The sequence below is a fragment of the Chlorocebus sabaeus genome, chromosome 6 (genome assembly GCF_047675955.1).
Source record: "Chlorocebus sabaeus isolate Y175 chromosome 6, mChlSab1.0.hap1, whole genome shotgun sequence".
Lineage (NCBI taxonomy): Eukaryota > Metazoa > Chordata > Mammalia > Primates > Cercopithecidae > Chlorocebus > Chlorocebus sabaeus.
This window is the reverse complement of record NC_132909.1, coordinates 51,077,487-51,103,323: the sequence shown is the minus strand read 5'-3', so window position 1 is coordinate 51,103,323 and position 25,837 is coordinate 51,077,487. Positions and strand designations below refer to the sequence as shown.

Here is a 25,837-nt window from a genome sequence, read left to right as displayed (position 1 = left end):
AGGTGCAAGTGATTCTCCTGCCTCAGCCTCCCGAGTAGCTGGGACTACAGGCACATGCCAGCAAGCCTGACTAAGTTTTTGTATTTTTAGTGGAGATGGGGTTTCACTATGCTGGCCAGGCTGATCTCGAACTCCTGACCGCAAATAATCCACCTGCTTTGGCCTCCCAAAGTGCTGGGATTACAGATGTGAACCCCCGAGGCTGGCCTCTGCTTGGATTTTATTTTATTTTATTTATTATTTATTTATTTTTTTTGAGACGGAGTCTCACTCTGTAGCCCAGGCTGGAGTGCAGTGGCCGGATCTCAGCTCACTGCAAGCTCCGCCTCCCGAGTCCACACCATTCTCCTGCCTCAGCCTCCTGAGTAGCTGGGACTACAGGCGCCCGCCACCTCGCCCGGCTAGTTTTTTTTGTATTTTTTAGTAGAGACGGGGTTTCACCATGTTAGCCAGGATGGTCTCGATCTCCTGACCTCGTGATCCACCCGTCTCGGCCTCCCAAAGTGCTGGGATTACAGGCTTGAGCCACCGCGCCCGGCCGCTGCTTGGATTTTAAAATCACATCCATGGATGAGACAACTTGGTTATGGATGGGGTAAGAGATGGAGGCAAGGAACAGCAGCTCAGGAGAGCCCAGCCACTCTAACCAGGAGAATATGACACGCCAGTGGCACTGGTTCAGCCTTGGCAACTATTCTTTTATTGAACATCAGTGACAGAAAAATGCTTGATTTAGGAGGAAGCTTTCCCTTACTCCCCCACTGCACCCCGGAACTCAGCAAAGGTGAGCCAGCCACAGAGCGTAACACTGTGGCTGGGACACATGTCCATATCTGTTTCACATACGTGGGCATCTGTGCCACAAGGGTCACGTGGCACCACAGTTCATCAGCTGTGCTTCCCCTTCCTGCCCTGCTGCAGCGCCACAGGTTGGAGGAAAAGCCTCCCTGTGAGTAGGGTCCCAGCAGGGCCCACCCACCAACAGCGGGGATCGGGCCTCAGAGCTGGGCAGTCATGGGAGTTCAGGGCCTGGCTCGCCTCGGTAGGCTGGTCTTAAAGAGGGACTTGCCCGAGGCTTCGATGTAAGTGACAGTCATCTCTTTGGAGCTGATCTCCACATAGGCAAAGCCACCCAGTGAGTCTTCAGTCCCATAGTGGAAGCGCAGATAGCCGCTGGGGACCTTGCGCTGGTGCCGCTTCGAGGGGTCCATGAAATTCCCAGCCCCACTCAGCACGTAGCCCACGCCATTCTCATCTTGCAGGTACTGAGGATGGAGGACAAGGGGTCAGCGGAGACCCAGCTTTGAGCAGGGGCCTGCCTAAGGTCCAGGGCTTGATCTGGCCCTAACCACAGAGTCACCTTGAGGTATGTAACCCCTCCTGTCTTCAATTTCCCAACTGTTAGGAGTGTATTAATCCTATTTCATAGGTAGAGCAATTAGTTAAGAAATTGGTGACCAGGTGTGGTGGCTCATGCCTGTGATCCCAGCACTTTGGGAGGCTGAGGCGGGTGGATTGCTTGAGCCCAGGAATTTGAGACCAGCCTGGGCAACATAGTGAGACCTTGCCTCTACAAAAAAATTCACAAGGACCAGGCACGGTGGCCCACACCTATAATCCCAGCATTTTGGAAGGCCAAGGCGGGCAGATCACTTGAGGTCAGGAGTTCGAGACCAGCCTGGCCAACATGGTGAAACCCCCGTCTCTACTAAAATATAAAAATTAGCAGGGTGTAGTGGCGTATGCTTGTAATCCCAGCTACTCAGGAGACTGAGACAAGAGAATCACTTGAACCCAGCAGGCGGAGGTTGCAGTGAGTTGAGATCGTGCCACTGCACTCCCTCTCAAGAAAAAAAAAAAAGCCAAAATTAGCTGTACGTGGTGGCACACGCCTGTAGTGTCAGCTACTCTGGGGGCTGAGGTGCGAGGATCACATGAGCTCGGGAGATTGAAGCTGCAGAAAGCCCTGATTGCACCACTGCACTCCAGCCTGGGTGAAAAACAGTGAGACTTTGTCTCAAAAAAAAAAAAAAAGAGGCCGGGCGCGGTGGCTCAAGCCTGTAATCCCAGTACTTTGGGAGGCCGAGACGGGCGGATCACAAGGTCAGGAGATCGAGACCATCCTGGCTAACACAGTGAAACCCCGTCTCTACTAAAAAAAAAAATGCAAAAAAACTAGCCGGACGGGTTGGCGGGCGCCTGTAGTCCCAGCTACTCGGGAGGCTGAGGTAGGAGAATGGCGTAAACCCGGGAGGCAGAGCTTGCAGTGCTGCTGAGATCCGGCCACTGCACTCCAGCCTGGGCAACAGAGCAAGACTCCGTCTCAAAAAAAAAAAAAAGAAAGAAAGAAATTGGCAAGTCAAAGATATTATTCTGGCTTTGGAGTGTTTTCCTGGTTAGACAGCAAGATTTGAGGGACAGTCTAGACATTCTGAAGGCCACAGGAGCCCCTCAAACAGCGGGAGGACCCCAGCCATGTGGACATCAGCTGGGATGGGGGCCCCCTCACCCAGCTCCCACCCTGCCCACAGGACCCTCACCTGCAGATTGTGATCGTGGCCACACAGGTAGGCGGTGACCCTGTATGTGGCCAGCAGTGGCCGTAGCTGCTTGACCAGGCAGTGGGTAGGCCCGTGCTCGGCTATGGACCACACGGGGTAATGGCCGGCCACCAGCACGTAGTCCTCCCTGGCTGCCGCCAGCTGTTTCTTGAGCCAGGACAACTGTGTGCGGGCCAGCTTCACATCTCGGGGCCTCTCAGGCTGCTGACTGAGGAAGTCATCTGAGTTGCCACACAGTGTCACTGTGTCCAGCATAAAAATGGCCACAGACACATTGGTCCGTGGGATCTTGAAGCGCAGGCGGTAGAAAGGGCTGGGGAAGTTCCTGTGGAGGGGATAGAGGTTGTGGGTGCACATCTTGGGCACAGAAGTCCCAGGGTCAGCTCAAGCCACAGGGCCCCTGTATCCCCGCTGTGTGAGGATCTGGGGGAGGCAGGGCTGAGGGTGGCTCACCAGCGCTTGGAGATCTTAGAGTAGGCAATCTGGGCAGAGACGTTGCCGAGGTGGTCATGGTTTCCAGCCAGCACGTACCAGGGCACGTTGCGAAGGGAGCGGTCAGAGAATACGTCCTCAAAGGTCTCCTGTAGCAAACAGATAAGAGCAGGCCCCTTCCCTGGGGTCATTGGCTACCCTGATCCTCCTACCAAGTCAGGGACCAGGGGTAAGGGAGACATTGAATGTTCCTGGCACCCAAAGGTGCCCCATCGCCTTCCCTCTGCCCTCTCCAAAGGAAGGTCACTAGGTAAGGTGGCTTCTCCCCACTGTCTGCCCCCACCTCCTGCCCCACTCTGTTGGGCACAGACCTGGAACCTCTTGTCATTGACGTCTTGTACACCAGTGAAGTAAAAATTGTCCCCTAGAGACAGGATGAAGTCTGCACCCAGGATCTGTACGGTCCGAGCGATCTCCTTGGCATTGGCCATTTCCCGGGCCGTGTGGAATGGGGCATTGGGGACCCCTCCCCAGTCACCCACGGCTACAAAGCGCAGGGCAGGGGTGGCACCATCAGCCAGGGAGGGTAGCAACAAGGCTTGCAGGAAGAGCAGCGCCGTCCACATGTCCATCTGGGAGAAGAGAGACAAGCATAGGTGGCCCGGGCTGTGACAAGGGCAGGGAGGCCTTGAGACCCCCGCCTGCCCTGAGATAGTGGGAGACCGCTTGCTACAGGCTGCCCCTGTGGGAACCCCTTGGTGCCCTAGTTCTCAGGACACGGCTGCACAAGCTGGCTTAGGGTAGGGGGGGTGATCTGTGAGAGTGCGAGCTGCACCAAGATGGCCTCGCAGGCCCGTTTCACCCTCCTTCCACCTAGCCTGCCCAGCACTCACCCTGGGGGAGACACAGGCCAGTCACTGGAGGCTCTGAGAGGCTGGTGGGCTCCAGGGCAGAACTGCTGGTCCCTGAGCCTTTATTCCCTGGGGAGGAAGTGGATCATTCGTGAGGATGATGCAGTTTCTCCGAGGGCTGTCCCGGGAGCCCTCCCCTTGGGTCATGTGAGCCCTGCCTGGACTTCCCTGGAGCAGGACACGGGATTGGGGTGGGGGTGGGAGGATCTGGGCACACGTGTGCAGCAGCCTCGGCCCACACAGCCTCCGGGTCAACCTGCAGGGGCCTGTTTGTGCTGTGGGCTTGACATGTCCTGGGTATCTCTGTATGTCTGTGTATCTGAGTGTCAGTATGTGTGTGTGACGCTTGAGAGGCTGTGGCTGGGATTACTCAAGACACATCTGCACCTTCTTTCTCTGAGTAAGGGCTTGCCTGTGTATGTCTGGGTGTGTCTTGCTTCCTGCATGCAGCTGAGCATACCTACCTGGGCCTCGGCTCTGTACCTGACCGGGTTGCTGCAAACGTGTACCCCGAGCCTGTGTGGCCTGTCTGCGATGGACGCCTGCGTTCTCACGTGGCACTGGGTGGGAATCCCTACGGAAGGAATTTTGTGAGTGTCCATGTGTGTGCCTGGGTTGCATCTCTAGGGTGAGTTGTGTGTCTGGTGTGGGATGTGTGTTTGACATCTGAGTGTGGCACTCTGTGTGTGTCCCTGTCCTCCCCCTGCCCTCTCTCCACCCCACAGATAAACACCAACGGGCCTCCCTTTTCCAGGAAGTCCTGCCCACACCCTCCCCTCCCCCCAGACTCCCATTCCTGCAGGAGGAACCAGGCAGGAGGCAGCTAGCTGGTGACAGCCCGCGTGACCGCAGACCTCTGACCCTCATGGTCTAGGCAGCTGTCTGCAGGCCCTCCACGGGACCGCAGCCTCGGAGAACAGGAGGTCCTGCACCTGCGGCCGGTCAGACCTGCTCCTCACCTTCCTGCCTGCCTCCTCGGTGCTGGGCGCCACCGAGACACGTCCGCGAACGTTCACGAGTCCCTTCAGTCCCTGCGAGGGCGGACCCGAGAGAGAGAGAGCCCTCATTCAACGCCGAGGCCACTGGCTCAGAGATCTCCCCGGGTCACCCTGCGAAGTACTTGTTCCCCCCATCCCCAGGCTTGCAGCAGCGACCAAGGGGAAGGAAGTGGGTGATGAGGGCAGGCGGAGACCCCTCCCACGGGGCTGCGCGTATCTCACCTGCCGTCGGCGGGGCGGGCGCTGCGGCCGGTGCCCAGCTGCAGATCCGCAGGCGATCGCATTCCTGGGCGGCCCCAGCTTTAAGCAGGTAGCGGCCGATTCCTCCTGCTCGAGGGCTCGGGGCTGGCCCAGGTGTGCCCCGGCGGGGAGGGCGGGCGCCTCGGCCTCTCCGCCCCGGAACCCGCACCGCCCAGAGCCGCCACGCCTCCTTGCTGTGGGCTCCGCATCTGTAAAATGGGCCAATGAACCCGGGAGGTCGGCTCAGACCCACCGACTGCAGCTGCAGCTGTACCAGAAGGGATGGCCAGGGGAGCCGATTTCATCCTTTTCCTCCCTCCATGCCAACCAGGAGCCTCCATCTGCCTGGGACCCTTTGGGGGTACCCATGGGCCCACAGCCCCAGGGCCACAGCACTGGGTGGGGTTTCAGCCAGCCCTGGGGCCAAGCTCTTGTAAGGTCTGTCATCATCTTAAGCCTCAGTCTCCTGGTTATTTATTTATTTATTTATTTATTTATTTTTGAGACGGAGTCTTGCGCTGTCGCCCAGGCTGGAGTGCAATGGCACTATCTCAGCTCACTGCAAGCTCCGCCTCCCAGGTTCACGCCATTCTCCTGTCTCAGCCTCCTGAATAGCTGGGACTACAGGCGCCCGCCACCACGCCTGCTAATTTTTTGTATTTTTAGTAGAGACAGGGTTTCACCATGTTGGCCGGGATGGTTTCGATCTGCTGACCTCGTGATCCGCCCGCCTCGTGATCCCCGCCTTGGCCTCCCAAAGTGCTGGGATTACAGGTATGAGCCACTGCGCCCGGCCTTTTTTTTTTTTTTTTTTTTGAGACAGTTTTGTTCTCGCTGCCCAGGCTGGAGTGCAGTGGCACAATCTCGGCTCACCACAACCTCCGCCTCCTGGGTACAAGCAGTTCTCCTGCCTCAGCCTCCCAAGTAGCTGTGATTACAAGCTTGCACCACCACACCCAGCTAATTTTGTATTTTTAGTAGAGACAGGGTTTCTCCATGTTGGCCAGGCTGGTTTCCAACTCCCGACCTCAGGTGATCTGCCCACCTCAGCCTCCCAGAGTGCTGGGATTACAGGCGTGAGCCACTGTGTCCGGCTGGTCTCCTGTTTTTTAAAAAACTTATTATTTAGCTGGGCATGGTGGCTCACGCCTGTAATCCCAGCACTTTGGGAGGCCGAGGTGAGCAGATCACCTGAGGTCAAGTGTTCCAGACTAGCCTGGGCAACATGGCGAAATCTCATCTCTACTAAAAAGACAAAAATTAGCCGGAGGTGCTCCCTGGAACCCAGGAGACAGAGGTTGCAGTGAACTGAGATCGTGCTACTGCACTCCAACCGAGGAATAGGAAGGAGGTTGGACTGAGCCGAGATCATGCCATTCCAGCCTCGGCGACAGAGCAAGACCCTGTCCCCAAAAAACAGAAAGAAAGAAAAAAAAAGAAATCTGAAGCAATTATGACCAAATGTTAATACCTGTTTCTTCACGTGGTGGGTACAGGCATGCTTTGGAAGCTTCTATGCTTCCTGTATTTTGAGATCACACAAAATTATGTTTATTATCTTATTGTGCTACATGATCTTTGTAGAAAACTTGGTAAATTCTGGAATGCACAAAGAAAAAGATTATAATAGGCCGGGTGTGTTGGCTCATGCCTGTAATCCCAGCACTTTGGGAGGCCGAGGTGGGTGGATCACAAGGTCAGGAGATTGACACCATCCTGGCTAACACGGTGAAACCCCGTCTCTACTAAAAATACAAAAAATTAGCTGGGTGTGGTGGCGGGTGCCTGTAGTCCCAGCTACTTGGGAGACTGAGGCAGGAGAATGACGTGAATCTGGGAGGAGGAGCTTGCAGTGAGCCGAGATGGCGCCACTGTACTGCAGCCTGGGCGACAGAGCGAGACTCTGTCTTAAAAAAAAAAAAAAAGAAAGAAAACGATTATAATAGCCAGAAATGCCCCTGCCCAGAGAGACAGTATGCATTAATTTTTTTCTGCCTATGTTTGTCTTCAGAAAAATGGGATACTATTGGCACTATTTTATAACTTTTTAATTTATATTAGCACTTTCTATATTTTTTAAATTGATAAAGCTGGCCAAGCGTGGTGGCTCAGGCCTGTAAACCCAGCCAATGTGGGAGGATCGCTTGAGCCTAGGAGTTGAGGACCGGCCTGGGCAACATGGCGAGACCACATCACTACAAAAAACATAACAAAATTAGCCAGGCGTGGTGGTGCACACCTGTGGTTCCAGCTACTCAGGAAGCTGAGATGGAGGATCACTTGAGCCTGGGAGTGGGAGGCTGCCATGAGCTACGATTGCACCACTGGCCTTCAGCCTGGGCAACACAGCTAGACTGTTGTCTCAGAGAGAGAGAGTGCACATAATGAAAAAAATAAACCTGATCTTGCACAGAGCATGTAATAAAACCTGCGGGTTCTTGGCCATCTCTCTCTGGTCTCCACCAGGGTTCTGAATAAGCTCTTCTCTCTCCATTCACCCAGGAGAACTCTCTTCTGCTGATTTTCTGTGGGGCTAGGTCAGGATGTGACTCAGAATCTCCCTCCACCTCCACCCTTGCCTATTTTCCCAACATCAATGTCAATCTCAGATGTCAACAACCCCACGAGTGAGTTCCTCCTTTTGCCAATACATCCAGGTCCTGTTCTCCGCTGCCGTCCCTACCCAATCCCTTTCCTTCCTTCCTCCTGCCAATCCTGCTCTCCCTGTTTCTTGCTCCTCTGACCTCCTCCGCATTGCTTGACTGTCTCAGATACACTCTGGCCTCAGGGTCTTGGCACTTTCTCTTCCGCCTACCTGGAGGGGTCTTCCTTAGTCAGATACTGAGGTCACCCATTGTGTTCAAGTTCCTTTAATTTATCTGAAAAGAGGCTGGGCATGATGGCTCCCGCCTGTAATCCCAGCACTTTGAGAGTCCAAGCCAGGTGGATCACTTGAGGCCAGGAGTTCGAGACCAGCCTGGCCAACATGGTGAAACCCTATCTCTACAAAAATACAAAAATTAGCCAGGCGTGGTGGCACAAACCTGTGGTCCCAGCTACTCAGGAGGTTGAGGCAGGAGAATTACTTGAACCTGGGAGGCAGAGGCTTCAGTGAGCCAAGATTGTGCCACTGCACTCTAGCCTGGGTAACAGAGTGAGACTCTGTCTCAAAAAAAAAAAAAAAAAAAGAAAAGAAAAGAAAAGAAAAAAGAAAAAGATAATTTATCTGAAATTATCTGAAATGCACCACCCTGCCCCCATCATTGTCTGACTCTCCTGTTGCTGTCGTTTTCTCTGCAGCACTTACCACTGCTTGAAAAAACTACCCACTCGTTTATCTTGCTTTCAATTTATCTTGCTTTCAGTCTGTCTTCCGTTAATGAAAGCTTTGCTTTTTTCTTTTTCTTTTTTTAAAACAGAGTCACCAGGCTGGAGAGCAGTGATGCGATCACAGCTCACTGCAGACTCACCTTCTGGGCTCAAGCGATCCTCCCACGTCCCTCAGCCTCCTGAGGATTGAGACTACAGGCACACACCACCACACCCAGCTAGTTTTTGTATTTTTTGTAGAGACGGGGATTTGTCACCTTGCCCAGGCTGCTCTTGAACTCCTGAGTTCAAGCAATCCTCCCACCTCAGCCCCGCAAAGTGCTGGGATTACAGGAGTGAGTCAGTGCACCTGGCCTGTTTATTTAAAAAATTAACATTCACTCTCAGTTTATTGGCTAAGTTTAGAAGTAGTATCAGAAAGTCTAAGAGAACTTCTTGTTCTCCTTTTATTTGTATGTTTGCACTGTAGATTTTTAAAAACTGCTAAGGACTTCTCAAGGTGTTTACTTGGTGGAGACATTTAAAAAGATTCAATAGGCCGGGTGCGGTGGCTCAGTCTGTAATCCCAGCACTTTGGGAAGCTGAGGCAGGCAGATCATGAGGTCAGGAGATCGAGACCATCCTGGCTAACACGGTGAAACCCCATCTCTACTAAAAATATGAAAAATTCCCTAGGTGTGGTGGCACGCGCCTGTAGTCCCAGCTACTTGGGAGGCAGAGGCAGGAGAATCGCTTGAACCCAGGAGGCAGAGGTTGCTGTGAGCTGAGATCGCACTACTGTACTCTGGCCTGGGTGACAGAGCAAGACTCTGTCTCAAAAAAAAAAAAAAAAAAAAAAAAATTAAAAGATTAAAGAATAAGCTGGCACAGTGACTCACACCTGTCATCCCACCACTTTTTGTAGAGACTTCATCTCTTTAAAAAAAAATTAGCTGGGCGTGGTTGTGTGTACCTGTAGCCCAGCTACTCGGGAGGCTGAGGTGGGAGGATTGCTCAGGAAGTCGAGGCTGCAGTGAACCATGATTGCACCACTGCACTCCAGTCTGGGCGACAGCTGAGATACTGTCTCTAAATAATAATAATAATAATTATAATAGTAGTAAAAGAGTATAGAATAAAGTGCATCACACTTGTAAAATGTTAATTTAAATCCACTAAACTTATAAACAGACCCAAAGATGCATCCAATGACCTCTTTTTTTTTTTTTTTTTTGTGGGGGGACAGAGTCTTGCTTTGTCACCCAGGCAGACTGGAGTGCAATGGCACGATCTTGGCTCACTGCAAGCTCCGCCTCCCAGGTTCATGCCATTCTCCTGCCTCAGCCTCCCGAGTAGCTAGGACTATAGGTGCCCACCACTACGCCTGGCTAATTTTTTGTATTTTTTTGGTAGAGATGGAGTTTCACTGTATTAACCAGGATGGTCTCAATCTCCTGACCTCGTGATCCATCCGCTTCGGCCTCCCAGAGTGCTGGGATTATAGGCATGAGCCAGTGACCTCTTAAAGTGATATTTCTTTTTCTTTTTTTTTTTGAGATGGAGTGTCACTCACTCTGTCACCACCCAGGTTGGACTGCAGTGGTGTGATCTTCAGCTCACCACAACCTCCATCTCCCGGGTTCAAGAGATTCTCCTGCCTCAGCCTCCTGAGTAGCTGGGATTACAGGTGTGTGCCACCATGCCCAGCTAATCTTTTTCGTATTTTTAGTAGAGATGGGGGGTTTCATCATGTTGGCCAGGATAGTCTGGAACTCCTGACCTCAAGTGATTCATCTGCCTTGGCATCCCAAAGTACTGGGAACACAGGCCTGAGGCCAGGCCTCGAATTAATTTTTTGATGTTTCACTGTGCCAGGTGTATAAGTAACGCGTTAGTTGTGATTGTAACTAAAAAGCCTTAAGGGAAACTGTGTTTCTAAATTTCTAAATTGACTACACATTTACAAAGGAACCCACAAAGATGAATTTTTGGGCCAGGGGCAGTGGCTCACGCCTGTAATCCCAGCACTTTGGGAGGCCAAGGAGGGCGAATTGCCTGAGCCCAGGAGTTCAAGACCAGCCTGGGCAACAAGGTGAAACCCTGTCTCTACTAAAATGCAAAAAAATTAGCTGGGCGTGGCGGCGGGCACCTGTAATACCAGCTACTTGGGAGGCTGAGGCAGGAGAATCGCTTGAACCCAGGAGGCAGAGGTTGCAGTGAGCCGAGATCATGCCACCGCACTCCAGCCTGGGCGACAGAGTGAGACTTGATTTCCAAAAAAAAAAAAAAATCCATCTTTTTTGGGGCCCCAAGCCTTCAAAATTCCAAACACTGTCATGAGTTAGTTTGATTTGAGGAACCAAAAATTGGCCTTTGTGGCTGGAGCAGAGTCAGCAAGGGGGAAGTGAGTCCGGAAGGTTGAGTCTGCAAGGTTGAGGGCAAGGAAGAGAGAAGGGAGTGGGTGGGGCAGGTTGCGTGAGCTCTTGGGGGCTGCAAGGAAGAGAGAAGGGAGTGGGTGGGGCAGGTTGCGTGAGCTCTTGGGGGCTGCAAGGAAGGGACCTTTTATCTGGGTCAGGTGGGAGCCACAGAGGGTTCTAATCAGAGGGACAGATCTGACTTAGATTTTGCATAATGTCCCCTAGCTGTGGGCTGTGGGCATGGGGTGCTGAATAGGTGGTTTAGGTGGGCAAAGATGAATCACGTTGTCCCCCACCCTTTAAAAATTAAAAGACAGGGCCTGGCGCAATGGCTCACGCCTGTAATCCCCGCACTTTGGGAGGCAGAGGTGGGCGGATCCCCTGAGGTCAGGTGTTTGAGACCAGCCTGACCAACAAGGGGAAACCCTGTCTCTACTAAAAATACAAAAAAATTAGCCCGGCATGGTAGCAGGTGCCTGTAATTCCACCTACTCGGGAGGCTGAGGCAGGAGAATCGCTTGAACCCGGGAGGCGGAGGTTGCAGTGAGCCAAGATCATGCCACTGCACTCCGGCCTGGGCTACAAGAGCAAGACTGTCTCAAATAATAATAATAATAATAATAATAGGCCAGGTACGATGGCTCACACCTGTAATGCCAGCACTTTGGGAGGTTGAGGTGCGTGGATCACGAGGTCAGGAGTTCAAGACCAGCCTTGTCAACATGGTGAAATCTATCTCTACTAAAAGTACAAAACTTAGCTGGGCATGGTGGCTCGTTCCTGTAATCTCAGCTACTCAGGAGGCTGAGGCAGGAGAATCGCTTGAACCGGGACCCAGGAGGTGGAGGTGAGGTTGCAGTGAGCCGAGATTGTGCCACTGCACTCCAGCCTGGGCTACAGAGCGAGACTCCGTCTCAAATAATAATAATAATAAATTAATAATAGTAATCGGCCGGGCGCGGTGGCTCAAGCCTGTAATCCCAGCACTTTGGGAGGCCGAGACAGGCGGATCACGAGGTCAGGAGATCGAGACCATCCTGGCTAACCCGGTGAAACCCCGTCTCTACTAAAAAATACAAAAAACTAGCCGGGCATGGTGGCGGCGCCTGTAGTCCCAGCTACTCGGGAGGCTGAGGCAGGAGAATGGCGTAAACCCGGGAGGCGGAGCTTGCAGTGAGCTGAGATCCGGCCACTGCACTCCAGCCTGGGCAACAGAGCGAGACTCCGTCTCAAAAAAAAATAAAAATAAAAATAAAAATAATAGTAATCAACTAAAATTAAAAGACAGGCTTGGCATGGTGGCTGACACCTGCAATCACAACACTTTGGGAAGCTAAGGCAGGAGGATCACTCGAGCCTAGGAGTTTGAAACAGGCTGGGTGGCAGGAGGATCACTCGAGCCTAGGAGTTTGAAACAGGCTGGGTGACATAGTGAGACCCCATCTGAATTTTTTTTAAAGATTAAAAAGGCAGAGCCTCTCTGCTCCTCCCATTTGACGGACAGCCACATCTTTTCATGCAGTGAAAAAGGCATGTCCCTGAGACACTGTGGTGAAGGTGAAGGCAGGAGTAAACAGATTTGGCCATATTGGGTGCCTGGTCACCAGGTACCAGAGCTGCTTTTAACTCTGGCAGAATCGATGTTGTCACCTCAGTGACCCCTTCATTGACCTCAACTACATGGTCTACATGTTCCAATATGATTCCACCCATGGCAAGTTCCACGGCACCATCAAGGCTGAGAAGTGGGCTGGGTGTGGTGGCTCATGCCTGTAATCTCAGCTACTTAGGAGGCTGAGGTGGGAGGATCACTTGAGACCAGGAGTTCAGGACCAGCCTAGGCAACATAGGGAGATTCTCTCTCTAAAAAAAAAAAAAAAAAAAAAAGACTGAGAAAGAAAAGGGAAACTTGTCATCAATAGGAAATGGGAATCTCATCCTCCTCTTCCAGACGCCAGATCCCAGCAAAATCAAATTGGGTGATGATGCTGGCACTGGTTTTGTCATGGAGTCCACCACCAGCATCTTCACCACCATGGAGAAGGCTGGGGCTCGCTTAGAGGGGGCAGCCAAAAGGATCATCATCTCTGCCCCCTCTGCCCATGCCCCCATGTTTGTGATGGACATGAACCATGAGAGGTACAAAAACCCCATGATTGTGAGCAATGCCTGCTGCACAACCAACTGCCTACCACCCGGCCAAGGTCATCCATGACAACGTTTTCTTGGTTTGGTTTTCTTTCCTTCTTTCCTTCCTTCCTTCTTTCCTTCCTTCCTTCCTTCCTTCCTTCCTTCCTTCCTTCCTTCCTTCCTTCCTTCCTTCCTCCCTCCCTCCCTCCCTCCCTCCCTCCCTCCCTCCCTCCTTCCTTCCTTCCTTCCTTCCTTCCTTCCTTCCTTTCTTATAGGGATGGAGGCCAAGTGCATTGACTCATGCCTGCAATCCCAACACTTTGGGAAGCTGAGGTGGGAGGTTCACTTGAGCCTAGGAGTTCAAAACCAGCCTGGGCAACATAGCAAGACTCTGTCTCTACAAAAAGTTAAAAAAAAAAAAAATATCCAGGCATGGTAGGGTGTGCCCCAGCTACTCGAGAGGATGAGGTGGGAGGGTAGCTTGAGCTTGGGAGGTTGAGGCTGCAGTAAGCCGGGATCATGCCACTGCACTCCAGCCTGGGTGATGGAGTGAGACCCTATTTCTTTTTCTTTTTTTTTTTCAAGACGGAGTCTTGCTGTGTTGCCCAGGCTGGGGTGCAGTGGTATGGTCTCAGCTCACTGCAAGCTCCGCCTCCTGGAGTGAGACCCTATTTCATAAATAAATAGAGACAGGGGTCTCACTTTGTTGCCCAGGCTGGTCTTAAACTCCTGGACTCAAGCGATCCTCCCACCTTGGCCTCCCAAAGTGCTGAGATTACAGGCTGAGCCACTGACCCTGGTCATCCATGACAACTTTGGCATCATGGAGGGGCTCGTGACCACAGCCCCTCTGGGAAATTGGCATGAGAAACATCATCTCTGCATCTACTGGTGCGGCCAAGGCTGTGGGCAAATTCCTGCACTGAACAGGAAGCTCACTGGCACAGCCTTCCAAAGAGTCCCTGCCGCCAATGTGTTGGTGGTTGACCCGATCTGCTGTCTGGAGAAAACTGCCAAATATGATGACCTCAAGCAGGTGGTGAAAGGCCGGGCGCGGTGGCTCACGCCTGTAATCCCTGCACTTTGGGAGGCCGAGGCAGGCGGATCACGAGGTCAGGAGATCGAGACCATCCTGGCTAACACGGTGAAACCCCGTCTCTACTAAAAAAATACAAAAAATTAGCCGGGCGCAGTGGCGGGTGCCTGTAGTCCCAGCTACTCGGGAGACTGAGGCAGGAGAATGGCGCTAACCCGGGAGGCGGAGCTTGCAGTGAGCCGAGATCTAGCCACTGCACTTCAGCCTGGGTGACAGAGTGAAGACTCCACCTCAAAAAAAAAAAAAAAAAAAAAAAAAGGTGGTGAAGCAGGCATTGGGGGGCCCCCTCAAGGGCATCCCAGGCTACACTAAGGACAATGTTGTCTCCTCTGCCTTTATTTTTAAATTATATATACTTTTTGATACGGAGTCTTGCTCTGTTGCCCAAGCTGGAGTGCAGTGGCATGATCTTGGCTCACTGCAACCTCTGCCTCCCAGTTCAAGCGATCGATTCTCCTGCCTCAGCCTCCTGAGTAGCTGGGATTACAGGTGCACACCACCACGCCCAGCTAATTTTTTGTATTTTTAGTAGAGACAGGGTTTCACCATGTTGGCCAGGCTGGTCTTGAAATCCTGACCTCAAGTGATCCACCTGCCTTGGCCTCCCAAAGTGCTGGGATTACAGGTGTGAGCCACCGCGCCCGGCCATCTCCTCCAACTTTAACAGTGACACTCACCCTTCCACCTTCTGTGCTGGGGCTGGCATTGCCCTTGATGACACTTTGTCAAGTTCATGTCCTGGCATGACAATGAATTTGGCTTCAGCAACAAGGTGGTGGTCCACACTGTCTCCAGGGACTAACACCTTCAGACCAGAAGCCCCAGTGAGAGTATGAGAGGAAGACAGAGGCCTTCAGCTGCTCAGGAGTCCCTTCTGCACTCAGCCCCTGCCATACAGAGAATTTCCCCAAGACACAGTTTCCGTGCCAGACCCCCTGAAGAACAGGGAGGGGCATATCAGTAAAGCAATAAAGTCCTCTGTACTCAGCCAAAAAAAAAAAAAAAAAAAAAATTTCTCATGCCTGTAATCCCAGCATTTCGGGAGGCTCAGGCGGGAAGATTGCTTGAGCCTAGGAGTTTGAGACCAACCTGGGCAATATAGTGAGACCTTGTCTCTACTACAGACAGATGATAGATGGATGGATAGAAGATAGACAGATTAGATAGATAGATGATTGATTGATAGATAGATAGATAGATAGATAGATAGATAGATAGATAGATAGATAGATAGATAGATAGATAGATAGATAGAGAGAGAGATAGAATAATTAGGTGGGTGCCTTGGGCAGGGAAGTCCTTAGGATGCTCTGCTGTTCCCGCAGCCTGAGCGCCTTTTTCAGACGCTTTTACCTGTCCACTGCTGCCCCTGCGTGGCCACAGCCTGAACTGCAGCACCGTCGGCAGACCCAGTTTCCCTTCTGTAGAACAAATGAATGCTCCTTCCAGCCTCTCTTGCTACTAGGCCTGTGCAGGGCATGGACAGATTCTACAGCGGATCCAGCCAGAGACTGCCCCAGAGAAACTCCCAGGGGTGGGATGGGATGAGTGAGGTACGCTGGGATTGGAATGTTTGTAGGATAGCATGATAACATGAGGAGCAGCGGGATTCCCAAGAAATTGCAATTTCCTCACTCACACAAACTAAGGGACTGATTTCCAGTCTGGAGAATGGGAGGGCAGGATGAGCTGTGGAGGCTCAGGCTGGTGGTTTAGACGGTGGCATGATGTAAACGTAGCTGTTCACTGTTGTAGTTTGCCGCCACCAATTGAGTCTGGCTAGGTTCCAGGTGGGTCAATAATCTCAAATGGGGCCGGGCGCAGTGGCTCACACCTGTAATCCCAGCACTTTGGGAGGCCGAGGCGGGCGGATCACTTGAGGCCAGGAGTTCGAGACCAGCCTGGCCAACATGGTGAAACCTCGTCTCCACCAAAAATATAAAAAATTAACCGGGTATTGTGGTGTGCGCCTGTAAGCCTAGCTACTCGGGAGGCTGAGGCAGGAGAATCGCTTGAACCCAGGAGGTGGAGGTTGCAGTGAGCCAAGATTATGCCACTGCACTCCAGCCTGGGCGACAGAGCGAGACTCTGTCAAAAAAAAAAAAAAAAAATCCCAAATGGGGAGAGGTGAGGTGGGGTCTATCATGCCAAGGAGTTGGTCTTTATATTACCTGCCTCCCACCTCTTTCCTCAATGATTTTTTTGTTTTGTTTTGTTTTTGTTTTTGTTTTTTCTTGTTTTGTTTTTGTTTTTTTTTGAGACGGAGTCTCGCTCTGTCGCCCAGGCTGGAGTGCAGTGGCCGGATCTCAGCTCACTGCAAGCTCCGCCTCCCGGGTTCACGCCATTCTCCTGCCTCAGCCTCCCGTGTGGCTGGGACTACAGGCGCCCGCCACCGCGCCCGGCTAATTTTTGTATTTTTTAGTAGAGACGGGGTTTCACCGTGTTAGTCAGGATGGTCTCGATCTCCTGACCTCGTGATCTGCCCATCTCGGCCTCCCAAAGTGCTGGGATTACAGGCGTGAGCCACCGCGCCCGGCCTTGTTTTTGGTTTTGTTTTTTTTGAGATGAAGTCTCACTCTGTTGCCCAGGCTGGAGTGCAGTGGCACGATCTCTGCTCACTGCAAGCTCCGCCTCCCGGGTTTATGCCATTCTCCTGCCTCAGGCTCCCTAGTAGCTGGGACTACAGGCGCCCGCCACCACACCCAGCTAATTTTTTTGTCTTTTTTAGTAGAGACAGGGTTTTCACCGTGTTAGCCAGGATGGTCCCGATCTCCTGACCTCGTGATCCGCCCGCCTCGGTCTCCCAAAGTGCTGGGATTATAGGCGTGAGCCACCGTGCCCAGCCTAATTTTCATATTTTTTAATGGAGTTAGGGGTTGGTCTCACTATGTTGCCCAGGCTGGTTTCAAACTCCTGGGCTCAAGTGATCCTCCTGCCTTGACCTCCTAAAGTGCTGAGATTACAGGCATGAGCCATCATGCCCGGCCACAGATTCTTTATGATTTTTATTCTGCCATCTTCCCTGAATCCTCTAACCTGCCCTTTTTTTTTTTTTTTTTTTTTTTTCAGGCAAAGTCTTGCTCTGCCACCCAGTCTGGTGCACGATCTCAGCTCACTGCAACCTCCGCATCCCAGGTTCAATAATTTTTTGTATTTTTAGTAGAGATGGGGTTTCACTATGTTGGCCAGGCTGGTCTCGAACTCCTGACCTTGTGATCCGCCTGCCTTAGCCTCCCAAAGTGCTGGGATTACAGATCTGAGCCACTGCACCTAGCCTAAGCTGCCTTTTTTTTTTTTTTTTTTTAAAGACAGAGTTTCACTCTTGTTGCCCAGGCTGGAGTGCAATGGCGCGATCTCTGCTCACTGCAACCTCAGCCTCCCCGATTCAAGTGATTCTTCTGTCTCAGCCTCCCAAGTAGGTGGGATTACAGGCATGTGCCACCATGCCCAGCTAATTTTATATTTTTAGTAGAGACGGGTTTCTCCATGTTGGTCAGGCTGGTCTCTAACTCCCGACCTCAGGTGATCCACCTGCCTCAGCCTCCCAAAGTGCTGGATTATAGGTGTGAGTCACTGCACCCAGCCTAACCTGCCTTTTTATACTAATACATTACTTTGGGTCTCATCCCACATCACTTCCTCAGAGAGTATCCTTCCTCTCACCTCAGTTACTTCTACTTTTTTTTCCACGTATAGATGTTTTCTCAGGGACCAGAGGGTATGGGAGGAAGCCTTGGCAGGCCTCATCCCAAATCCCCGTTTCCCGGAACATCAGGCCCTCCCTCCTCTTCCTGTCCTCCCTGGCCTAGCCTGCGCTCCCTCCTGTTCTGAGGCAAGGCGATTGCTCCATTTCACAGTGAGTGAGGAGTTCCCTGCACACACTGGTGACCTTGTGTCCAGAAGGAGTTAGAAGGAAGAGCCCAGGAAGTGCTGGAAGACGACGGTGCCTACTCTGGCAAGCTAGAAGCAAGCTCTGCATTAAATGCAAATATTGGCCTGGCGGTGGCTCACATCTGTAATCCCAGCACTTGGGGAGGCTGGGGCGGGAAGATCACTTTAGCCCAGGAACTCAAGACCAGCGTGGTCAACATAGTGAGACCCCATCTACCCACCCACTGCGCCTCCCACACACACACCACCGCCACCAACAAAAACAAAAATAGCAGAGTGTGGTGGGGCGTGCCTTTGGTCCCAGCTGCTAGGAAGGCTGGGCAGGGGGATCGCTTGAGCCCGGGAGGTTGGGGCTGGAGTGAGCCGAAATCATGCCATTGCAGTCCAGCCTGGGTGACAGAGCAAGACCCTGAAAGAAAAAAAAAAAAAGAAGGGACGGAGGGAAGGAAGGAGGGAGGGAGGGAAGGAGGGAGGGAGGGAGGGAGGGAGGAACGGGGAAAGAAAGGCAGGAAACAAACCAAAACAAGGCCAGGCGCGGTGGCTGACGCCTGTAATCCCAGCACTTTGGGAGGCCGAGGCGGCGTATCACTTGAGGTCAGGTGTTGGAGACCAGCCTGGGTAACATGGCGAAACCCCATCTCTACTAAAAATACAAAAATATAAAAATTAGCCGGGCGTAGTGGCGGGGTGCCTGTAATCCAGCTACTCTGGAGGCTGAGGCACAAGAATTGCTTGAACCCGGGAGGCGGAGATTGCAGTGAGCTGAGATCGCACCAATGCACTACAGCCTGGGCGACAAGAGCAAAACTCCGTCTCAATAAAAAAAAAAAAACCAAAACAAACAAACTCTTAAATATCCTTCGGGCTGGGTGTAGGGAGGAAACTCGGCATGACAGGGGCAGTGGCTAGAGCCAGTCAACCCTGCTCCGCACAGGCACGTTTCCATGGCTTCCTACGTCACTCAGGCCTTAGGGGGCGGGTCATGGAGCCCTATCCAATCAGGGGCGCCGGGGCGGGGCCCTGCCAACTGTCCATTCAGATGCGCCTGGGAGAGGAGGCAGGGCCTGCGCCTCCCCACGGAGCCTTTGTTTCTGGCGTCAGCCCCCGCCCGGGCTCGCGTCTCTCTTTCTCCGAGAGGCCCAAGGTGTCTCCGCTGCAGCCTCTGTCGCACCGTGACCTGTACAGGTCGCGGGAGTCGTAGGGAAGGCGCTGGGACACCTGGAAGCCGAGAAATGGTGCGTGTGAGGGGCCAGGCGTCCCCAGACCGGGGGGGAGGGGCTGGTTGGAACCGGCCGGAACCGGCTGTGGAGGGACCCAGGCCTCCCTGCGGCGACTCCGGGGTCTGGGACCCGAGTTCCGTGGCGCAGCTGGGCCCCCGGTCCCCTCGGCCGCAAGGTGGGGCTGGGCCAAGAGCTGGGACCCCGGGCGTCCTGTCCCGTCCCTGCGCGACGCCTGCGGCCCTGCAGCCCCGCGTCTCCCCAGATGGTGCGGGGGCCGCGGGAGGGTCATGGGGGGAATCCCGCCTCGGGGTTCGTGTGGCAGGAGCTGCGGTCTGTGGCCGCCCCCCGGTTCCTTCTTTCTCCCTTTAAAAATTAAGAGTTTATTTGAGCAAACAGCGGTTCATCGGTGGAGAAGCTCTCGGTCGTGGTTTGTGGCTTGGGGATCCTTTGGAGGGGATGGAAGGAAAGGCTGTAAGGTGCAGGAGAAAGCGAACCAAATTCAGTACTTGGTTGGTGACAGTTATGTAGTCGCCTTATTTGCTCTATCCAGGTGGACATTTTCTGCTTATGTAGTCAGAGGTGGATTAGTGGTTGTGGTTTAATAACCCCGAATTTTATTTCTCTATAAACTGGTAATTTGTAAGAATTTCATTTGAGACTGGAGCGTGGTGGCTCACACCTGTAGTCCCAGCGCTTTTGGAGGCCAAGACAGGAGGATCGCTTGGGCCCAGGAGTTGAAGACCACCCTTGCAATATAGCGAGACCCCATCTCTATTAAATTTTTTTAAATGAACATATTCATACTGAGACCAAAAAACTACTAAAATTTTTAAAAATATAAAATCAAATAAAAGAATTTCATTTGAGTTAGATTTTTGTTTCCTTGGGTAGGTAACCAGGACACCATAGCCACAGCCTTCTAATTGCCTCCTAATTAATTATTTTAACACTCCCCAGGGGACAGGGTCCCAAATCCTTGACCTTGTTCCCCTAGCCTGACTCCTCTAGGGCTTGTAAATAATTCTTGATACCACTTCTTTCACCATATTCCCAAAAGCTAACTCCAGTCATGACATGATCAATTCTTTGTCCTTTATTGCACATTTCAAACAAATTGTATTACTTTTTTCAAGGAGCGATTGGTCTTTTAAAAATATTCGTTTTCTGTTTCTGAACATTTCACAGGAGAGGAAACCAGAGAATACATGTATGAGACCCTGCTGTAAGAAAACCTTTGTGCCTCTTCTCCTTTTCTCTCTCCTAGGCACAGGGATGTTCTCAGAATGTCTTTTGGTTGGCCTGGTGCCATGGCTCACGTCTGTAATCCCAACACTTTGGGAGGCCAAGGCGAGAGAATCACCTGAGGCCAGGAGTTTGAGACCAGCCTGAGCAACATAGTGAGACCTGGACCATAAAATAAAAAAAAAAAAAAAAAAAACAGTGTCTTGGGTTGGGGTTCCCCTTTGGAAACTTTAAACTGTGATGTGTCTTCAGAGCATCCTCCTTTCCTGGTCCTGGGCTTCAGGGCTGTTTGGGCTGACACAAGATGCCCACAGCAGCCAGATGTCTTCAAGGGTCTAGTGAATATCAGCCTGCTGAGTCTCCTCCCACTGGACAGCCTGAAGTATGGGTTGGGGCCTCTTAGTGGAGGAGCTGGGTGTCCTGGGGTTGGAGGAGTCTCTTGATCTCCCATCCCTCTCAAAGCTCACCCCTGGGACACTCAGCTTTTTCTTCCCCTAATTCCAGATTCCATTCCTTGTGGGACACATTGGTGTCCAGCCAAATGGACGATGGTATTGAGGGGAAAAACAGATAACGATTCTTGCCCTCTGGATTCTTTTAGACTAGTGAAGTGAGGAAACTTATCCCAAGGACAGGAAAAGCCATCCTATTGAGGTGATGCAAGAACCTGAAAAGCAAAATGTGCTTTAGGCAGACGGGGGACAGAATGCGATGTCTCTTGGAAAGGTGCTCACTGAGCCCTTCAGTGAGCATTTTAGGGGGTAGGCGATATCCCAGGTGATAGAATGACCTGACCTAGGCCAGGCGCAGTGGCTCACACCTGTAATCCCAGCACTTTGGGAGGCTGAGGTGGGTGGATCACTTGAGGTCATGAGTTCGAGACCAGCCTGGCCAACATGGCGAAACCCTGTCTACTAAAAATACAAAAATTAGCTGGGTGTGGTGGCGGCTGCCTCTAATCTCAGCTACTGGGGAGACTGAGGCATGAGAATCACTTGAACCGGGGAGGCAGAGGCTGCAGTGAGCCGAGATCATGCCACTGCACCCCAGACTGGGTGACACAGTGAGACTCCTTCTCAAAAAAAAAAAAAAAAAAAAAGAATGACCTGAAACTTGAATCAGATATACCTCTGTTCCAGGTTAGCACAGCCCCTTCCTGGGTTTGTCTCCTGCAAAAGATTTGTTCACTTATTGCAGTTTTAGTTTAGTTTTTTTTTTTTTAAGGTAACTATAAATGTATTTCATCTGTAGAGCTTGAAATACAAGACAGTTTTCCAAAGAGGCAAGAAGGAAGTGGATTTCAGAAAACATCCAATATCTAGTCTTATCTTTGTTAAAAATGACTACTTACGGCTGGGCATGGTGGCTCACGCATGTAATCCCAGCACTTTGGGAGACCGAGGGGGATGGATCATGAGGTCAGGAGATCAAGACCATTCTGGCTAACACGGTGAAATCCCGTCTCTACTAAAAATACAAAAAAATTAGCTGGGCGTGGTGGCGGGTGCCTGTAGTCCCAGCTACTCCGGAGGCTGAGGCAGGAGAATGGCGTGAACCTGGGAGGCAGAGTTTTCGGTGAGCCGAGATCGCGCCACTGCACTCCAGCCTGGGCGACAGAGCAAGACTCCGTCTCAAAAAAAAAGAAAAGAAAAGAAAAAATTATTACTTTTTTCTTTCCCAAAGCAAGTCTAGTAAGTTTCTCAAGTATGTTATCTTTTTGGGGCGGGGAGGGGGGTAGAGGTGGTAATTTCAAATGGAATTCCAGGGCTTAGTGCTGGGAATACTACTAAGGAAAAGAAAGAGAGAAAAACTCTCTTCTATCATGACTGCAGAAAAATGAGTACATTTCCATAAGTAAATGTAGTAAATAAATTGGTGAATTACAGAGATTCACCAAAACATCAATTCCTGTGCTTTGCAATGTGGCAAACTTGTGACAGTGGATAACTGTTCTCTTCCTGTTATCTAGACATCGGAGTTTAATGCGAAGTCCTAATGGGACAGGACTTGGCAACTCCTAAAAGTGTTCAAATATGATTTAGTACATGATTTATTACCATAGAGAGAATAAATAACATTTATTGTCTGAAGAGGATGGATACTTTTACTTTTTCTGTTAAGGTATGAAATATAAGTGCCTTAAACAATTTCCTTCCCTGCTGTAAACAGTGAATGTGAGTGATTTTGCTGGATTCTTCAAACCCTGGGTATTTTCTCATTGAAAATTAAGTGCATAACCTTGGCTGGGAAACAGAGACAGCAGACTAGTGACTTCAAACTAAGGCCAATCTTGAGCCTTCAAAGAGAGGACATTATCGGCCCAGTTGTTCTTGCTGGGGAGCCTCCCCTGCAGTGTCCCAGCTGCTCACAACTGACGTTGGGTGGAGCCCTTTATACTGAAAGAAGCTCAGAGCCCCGGAAAGCTGGGGATCCACAGGCAGAAGGGGTTGAGGTGATGCCCTCTGAGAATGTACTTGCTATTATCTTGGGTCTGTTTCTAGACATTTCTAATGAAATAAATCTGGATTTAGGTAAGGAGTGTTTTTTTTTTTTTCTTTCTTTTTTTTTTTTTTGGTGACAGGGTCTCACTCTATCTCAGGCTGGAGTGCAGTGGTGCAATCATAGCTCACTGTAGCCTTGATCTCCTGGACTCAAGGAATTCTCTCACCTCTCAGCCTCCCAAGTAGCTAGGACTACAGGAACATGCTGTGAGATACCTGGCTTATATTTTTTAAAAAGTTTTTTTTTTAATAGAGACAGGATATTGTGTTGCCCAGGCTGGTTTCTAACCCCTGGCCTCAAGCAGTCTTCCCACCTTAGCCTCCCAAAGTGCCAGGATTACAGGGGGCGGGATTGGGGGGCGCACCGCCAAACCAGACAGGACTTTAGAAGACTTTCTTCTAAAGGAGAATTGAAAGGGAAGAAGGCACCAAGTATAAAATCTGCAAGCGGCCAGGCACGGTGGCTCACCCCTGTAATCCCAACACTTTGAGAGGCCGAGGCGGGCGGATCACGAGGTCAGTAGATTGAGACCATCCTGGCTAACACAATGAAACCCCGTCTCTACTAAAAATACAAAAAAGTTAGCCGGGTGTAGTGGCCGGCACCAGTAGTCCCAGCTACTCTGGGACTGAGGCTGAGGCAGAAGAATGGCGTGAACCCAGGAGGCGAAACTTGCAGTCAGCCAAGATCGCGCCACTGCAGAGCGAGACTCCGTCTCCAAAAAAAAAAAAAAAAAAAAAATCTGCAAGCATCTCAGCCTGGGCTCAGTGGCTCACGCCTGTAATCTCAGCACTTTGGGAGGCCAAGGCTGGCGGATCACAAGGTCAGGAGTTTGAGACCAGCCTGACCAACATGATGAAACCCTGTCTCTATTAAAAATACAAAAATTGGCCGGGCGCGGTGGCTCAAGCCTGTAATCCCAGCACTTTGGGAGGCCGAGACGGGCGGATCACGAGGTCAGGAGATCGAGACCATCCTGGCTAACACGGTGAAACCCCGTCTCTACTAAAAAATACAAAAAACTAGCCGGGCGAGGTGGCGGGCGCCTGTAGTCCCAGCTACTCGGGAGGCTGAGGCAGGAGAATGGCGTAAACCCGGGAGGCGGAGCTTGCAGTGAGCTGAGATCCGGCCACTGCACTCCAGCCTGGGCGACAGAGCGAGACTCCGTCTCAAAAAAAAAATAAAAAAATAAAAAAATACAAAAATTAGCCAGGTGTGTTGGCGCGTGCCTGTAATCTCAGCTACTCAGGAGGCTGAGGCAGGAGAATGGCTTGAACCCGGGAGGCGGAGCTTGCAGTGAACCAAGATCACGCCACTCCACTCTAGCCTGGGCGACAGAGCGAGACTCTGTCTCAAAATGAATAAATAAATCTGCAAGCATCTCAAAGTTTAGACAGAAAAGAATTTTCTTTCATAGGAAGGAGCAAATGATGAGAAAGAAGGTGGGAGGTGGAAGGCAGGATGCAGGGTGCACAATCCCACCTAGATCTTGAAGGCAGTCTGTTCTTAGGAGGGTCATCAGAGGGCTTGTGTATAGGCTCAGGCTGAGGGCGAGTCAAAGTTCAGGGGCTGGAGGAAGGAGAGAAACTTAACCAAAGTTTGGTTAACAGGTACTTTGTTCTGACTGATCACTGAAGACAAAGCTGTTCAGCTAATCAATTATGAGGAAAAGAAAGGGAATTTTTAGTCTGTGTGTGGCTTTGCCATAGGTAAAAAAGAAGTGTCATCGAAGGCGTAATGAGAAGAGTGTTTCTTCGTGTAAGCTACTCCCGCAGACTACAAAAAATGGGGGAATTTCTTTAACCATAGCTATTTCCAGGATTACCTACCTACCCAATCTTCCGCCGCCATTTTCCCTTACATCCTTCCCTTCTGTTTGGCCATATCTGATTTCTGTGCAGTTGCTGAGAAGTATGGGTGATCCCTGGGGCTTGTGACTGGCATCTGCAGTGGGGCAGTGTTATCGTCTGAGCCCTGAACCTGTGGGGTCCCTGTTAACTCTGGGTAGTGTCAGAATTGATTTGTTGAATGCTTAGTTGGTGTTGGAGAATTGGAGATTTAGTTGGTGTTCAGCAAACACCATACATTTGGTGTCAAAAATGGTATATGAAAAAAGACACTACAGATCAGAACCTTCACCTGACTGGGTAAGTGTTGGCTGTGAGAACTGAGACCCTGGAGGAGGGAGCATTTCCACACTGGGAAGAGGAGAGTAGGGTGTGTGAAACACCGATGGACTCACCACCCAGGTTCATAAACGGGTGTTGGGCATTTCTGGTATGTCCTGATCTCATCTCCCTTCTGTACTCCCAGGTGACCAGGTCCTCAGTTTTAAAAGGTGGTTCTTAATAGTTTTACCATCTATTTATCATTACGCTGAATTTTGCTTGGCTTTTCCTCTTTTGAGTTTTTAGTAAGTTATTACCATTAATATTATGCCAAAAAGGGTTTTTTGTGGTTTCTTTGCCTGTTTATTGCATGCATACTGGTTTCTGCATTTAGTTTGGGGGTTAGGATTTCAGCCAATGAAATTTAATTTTGGGCAGGGGATGGTGGTAGAATACAAACATTCAGTCTGTTCACAACCCTAACTGTGTTTTGTACAACATCTTGGCTAGTCTTAGCCTTTTTTTTTTTTTTTTTTTTTGATTCTCACTCTGTAGCCCAGGCTGGAGTGCAGTGGTGGCTCACTGCAACCTCTGCCTCCGGGCTGAAGCGATTCTCCCACCTCAGCCTCCCAACAAGCTAGGACTACAGGTGCACAGTACCACACCAGCTAATTTTTTTTTTTTTTTTTTTTTTTGTAGAGACGGGGTTTTGCCATGCTGTCCAAGCTGGTCTTGAACTCCTGGGCTCAAGCAATTCACCTGGCTATGCCTCCCAGTGTT

General features: G+C 51.1%; 2 protein-coding genes and 1 pseudogene across 4 annotated transcripts in view; 2 read left to right on the top strand and 1 right to left on the bottom strand.

Annotated features, from left to right (window-relative positions):
• Positions 1-677: 677 nt before the first annotated feature.
• Positions 678-5,258, bottom strand: ACP5 (acid phosphatase 5, tartrate resistant). 3 transcript variants are annotated; one of them, XM_007995335.3, is made up of 8 exons: positions 5,125-5,161; positions 4,864-4,935; positions 4,369-4,478; positions 3,887-3,973; positions 3,365-3,625; positions 3,015-3,142; positions 2,541-2,886; positions 678-1,265 (listed from the first exon to the last, which is right to left on the bottom strand). In XM_007995335.3, the coding sequence occupies exons 5-8, from the start codon at positions 3,623-3,625 to the stop codon at positions 1,023-1,025; spliced, it is 978 nt and encodes a 325-aa protein (XP_007993526.1). In that variant the 5' UTR covers positions 3,887-3,973; positions 4,369-4,478; positions 4,864-4,935; positions 5,125-5,161; the 3' UTR covers positions 678-1,022. The 3 variants fall into 3 exon arrangements, with proteins under 3 accessions (XP_007993526.1, XP_007993530.1, XP_072873027.1); XM_007995339.3 differs by lacking the exon at positions 4,369-4,478 and having other exon boundaries at positions 5,125-5,157; XM_073016926.1 differs by lacking the exons at positions 4,369-4,478; positions 4,864-4,935 and having other exon boundaries at positions 5,125-5,258.
• Positions 5,259-12,115: 6,857 nt separating this feature from the next.
• Positions 12,116-15,121, top strand: LOC140711976 (glyceraldehyde-3-phosphate dehydrogenase-like; annotated as a pseudogene).
• A 3,951-nt stretch (positions 15,122-19,072) lies between these two features.
• Positions 19,073-25,837, top strand: part of ZNF627 (zinc finger protein 627) — a 30,441-nt gene continuing 23,676 nt past the window's right edge. The window contains exon 1 of the mRNA XM_007995340.3: positions 19,073-19,220. Within this exon, the coding sequence (XP_007993531.2) occupies positions 19,218-19,220 (3 nt within the window). The 5' untranslated portion in view covers positions 19,073-19,217. The remainder of the gene's footprint in view (positions 19,221-25,837) is intronic.

Bases quoted from the DNA above. Each gene is read 5' to 3' on its own strand.
- ACP5 (XM_073016926.1), bottom strand. From the start codon at position 3,625: ATGGACATGTGGACGGCGCTGCTCTTCCTGCAAGCCTTGTTGCTACCC. The intron at 3,143-3,364 runs GTCTGTGCCCAA...TGTTTGCTACAG, and splicing joins TCAATGACAAGAGGTTCCAG to GAGACCTTTGAGGACGTATT. The intron at 1,266-2,540 runs GTGAGGGTCCTG...CTCCATCCTCAG, and splicing joins GCCACGATCACAATCTGCAG to TACCTGCAAGATGAGAATGG.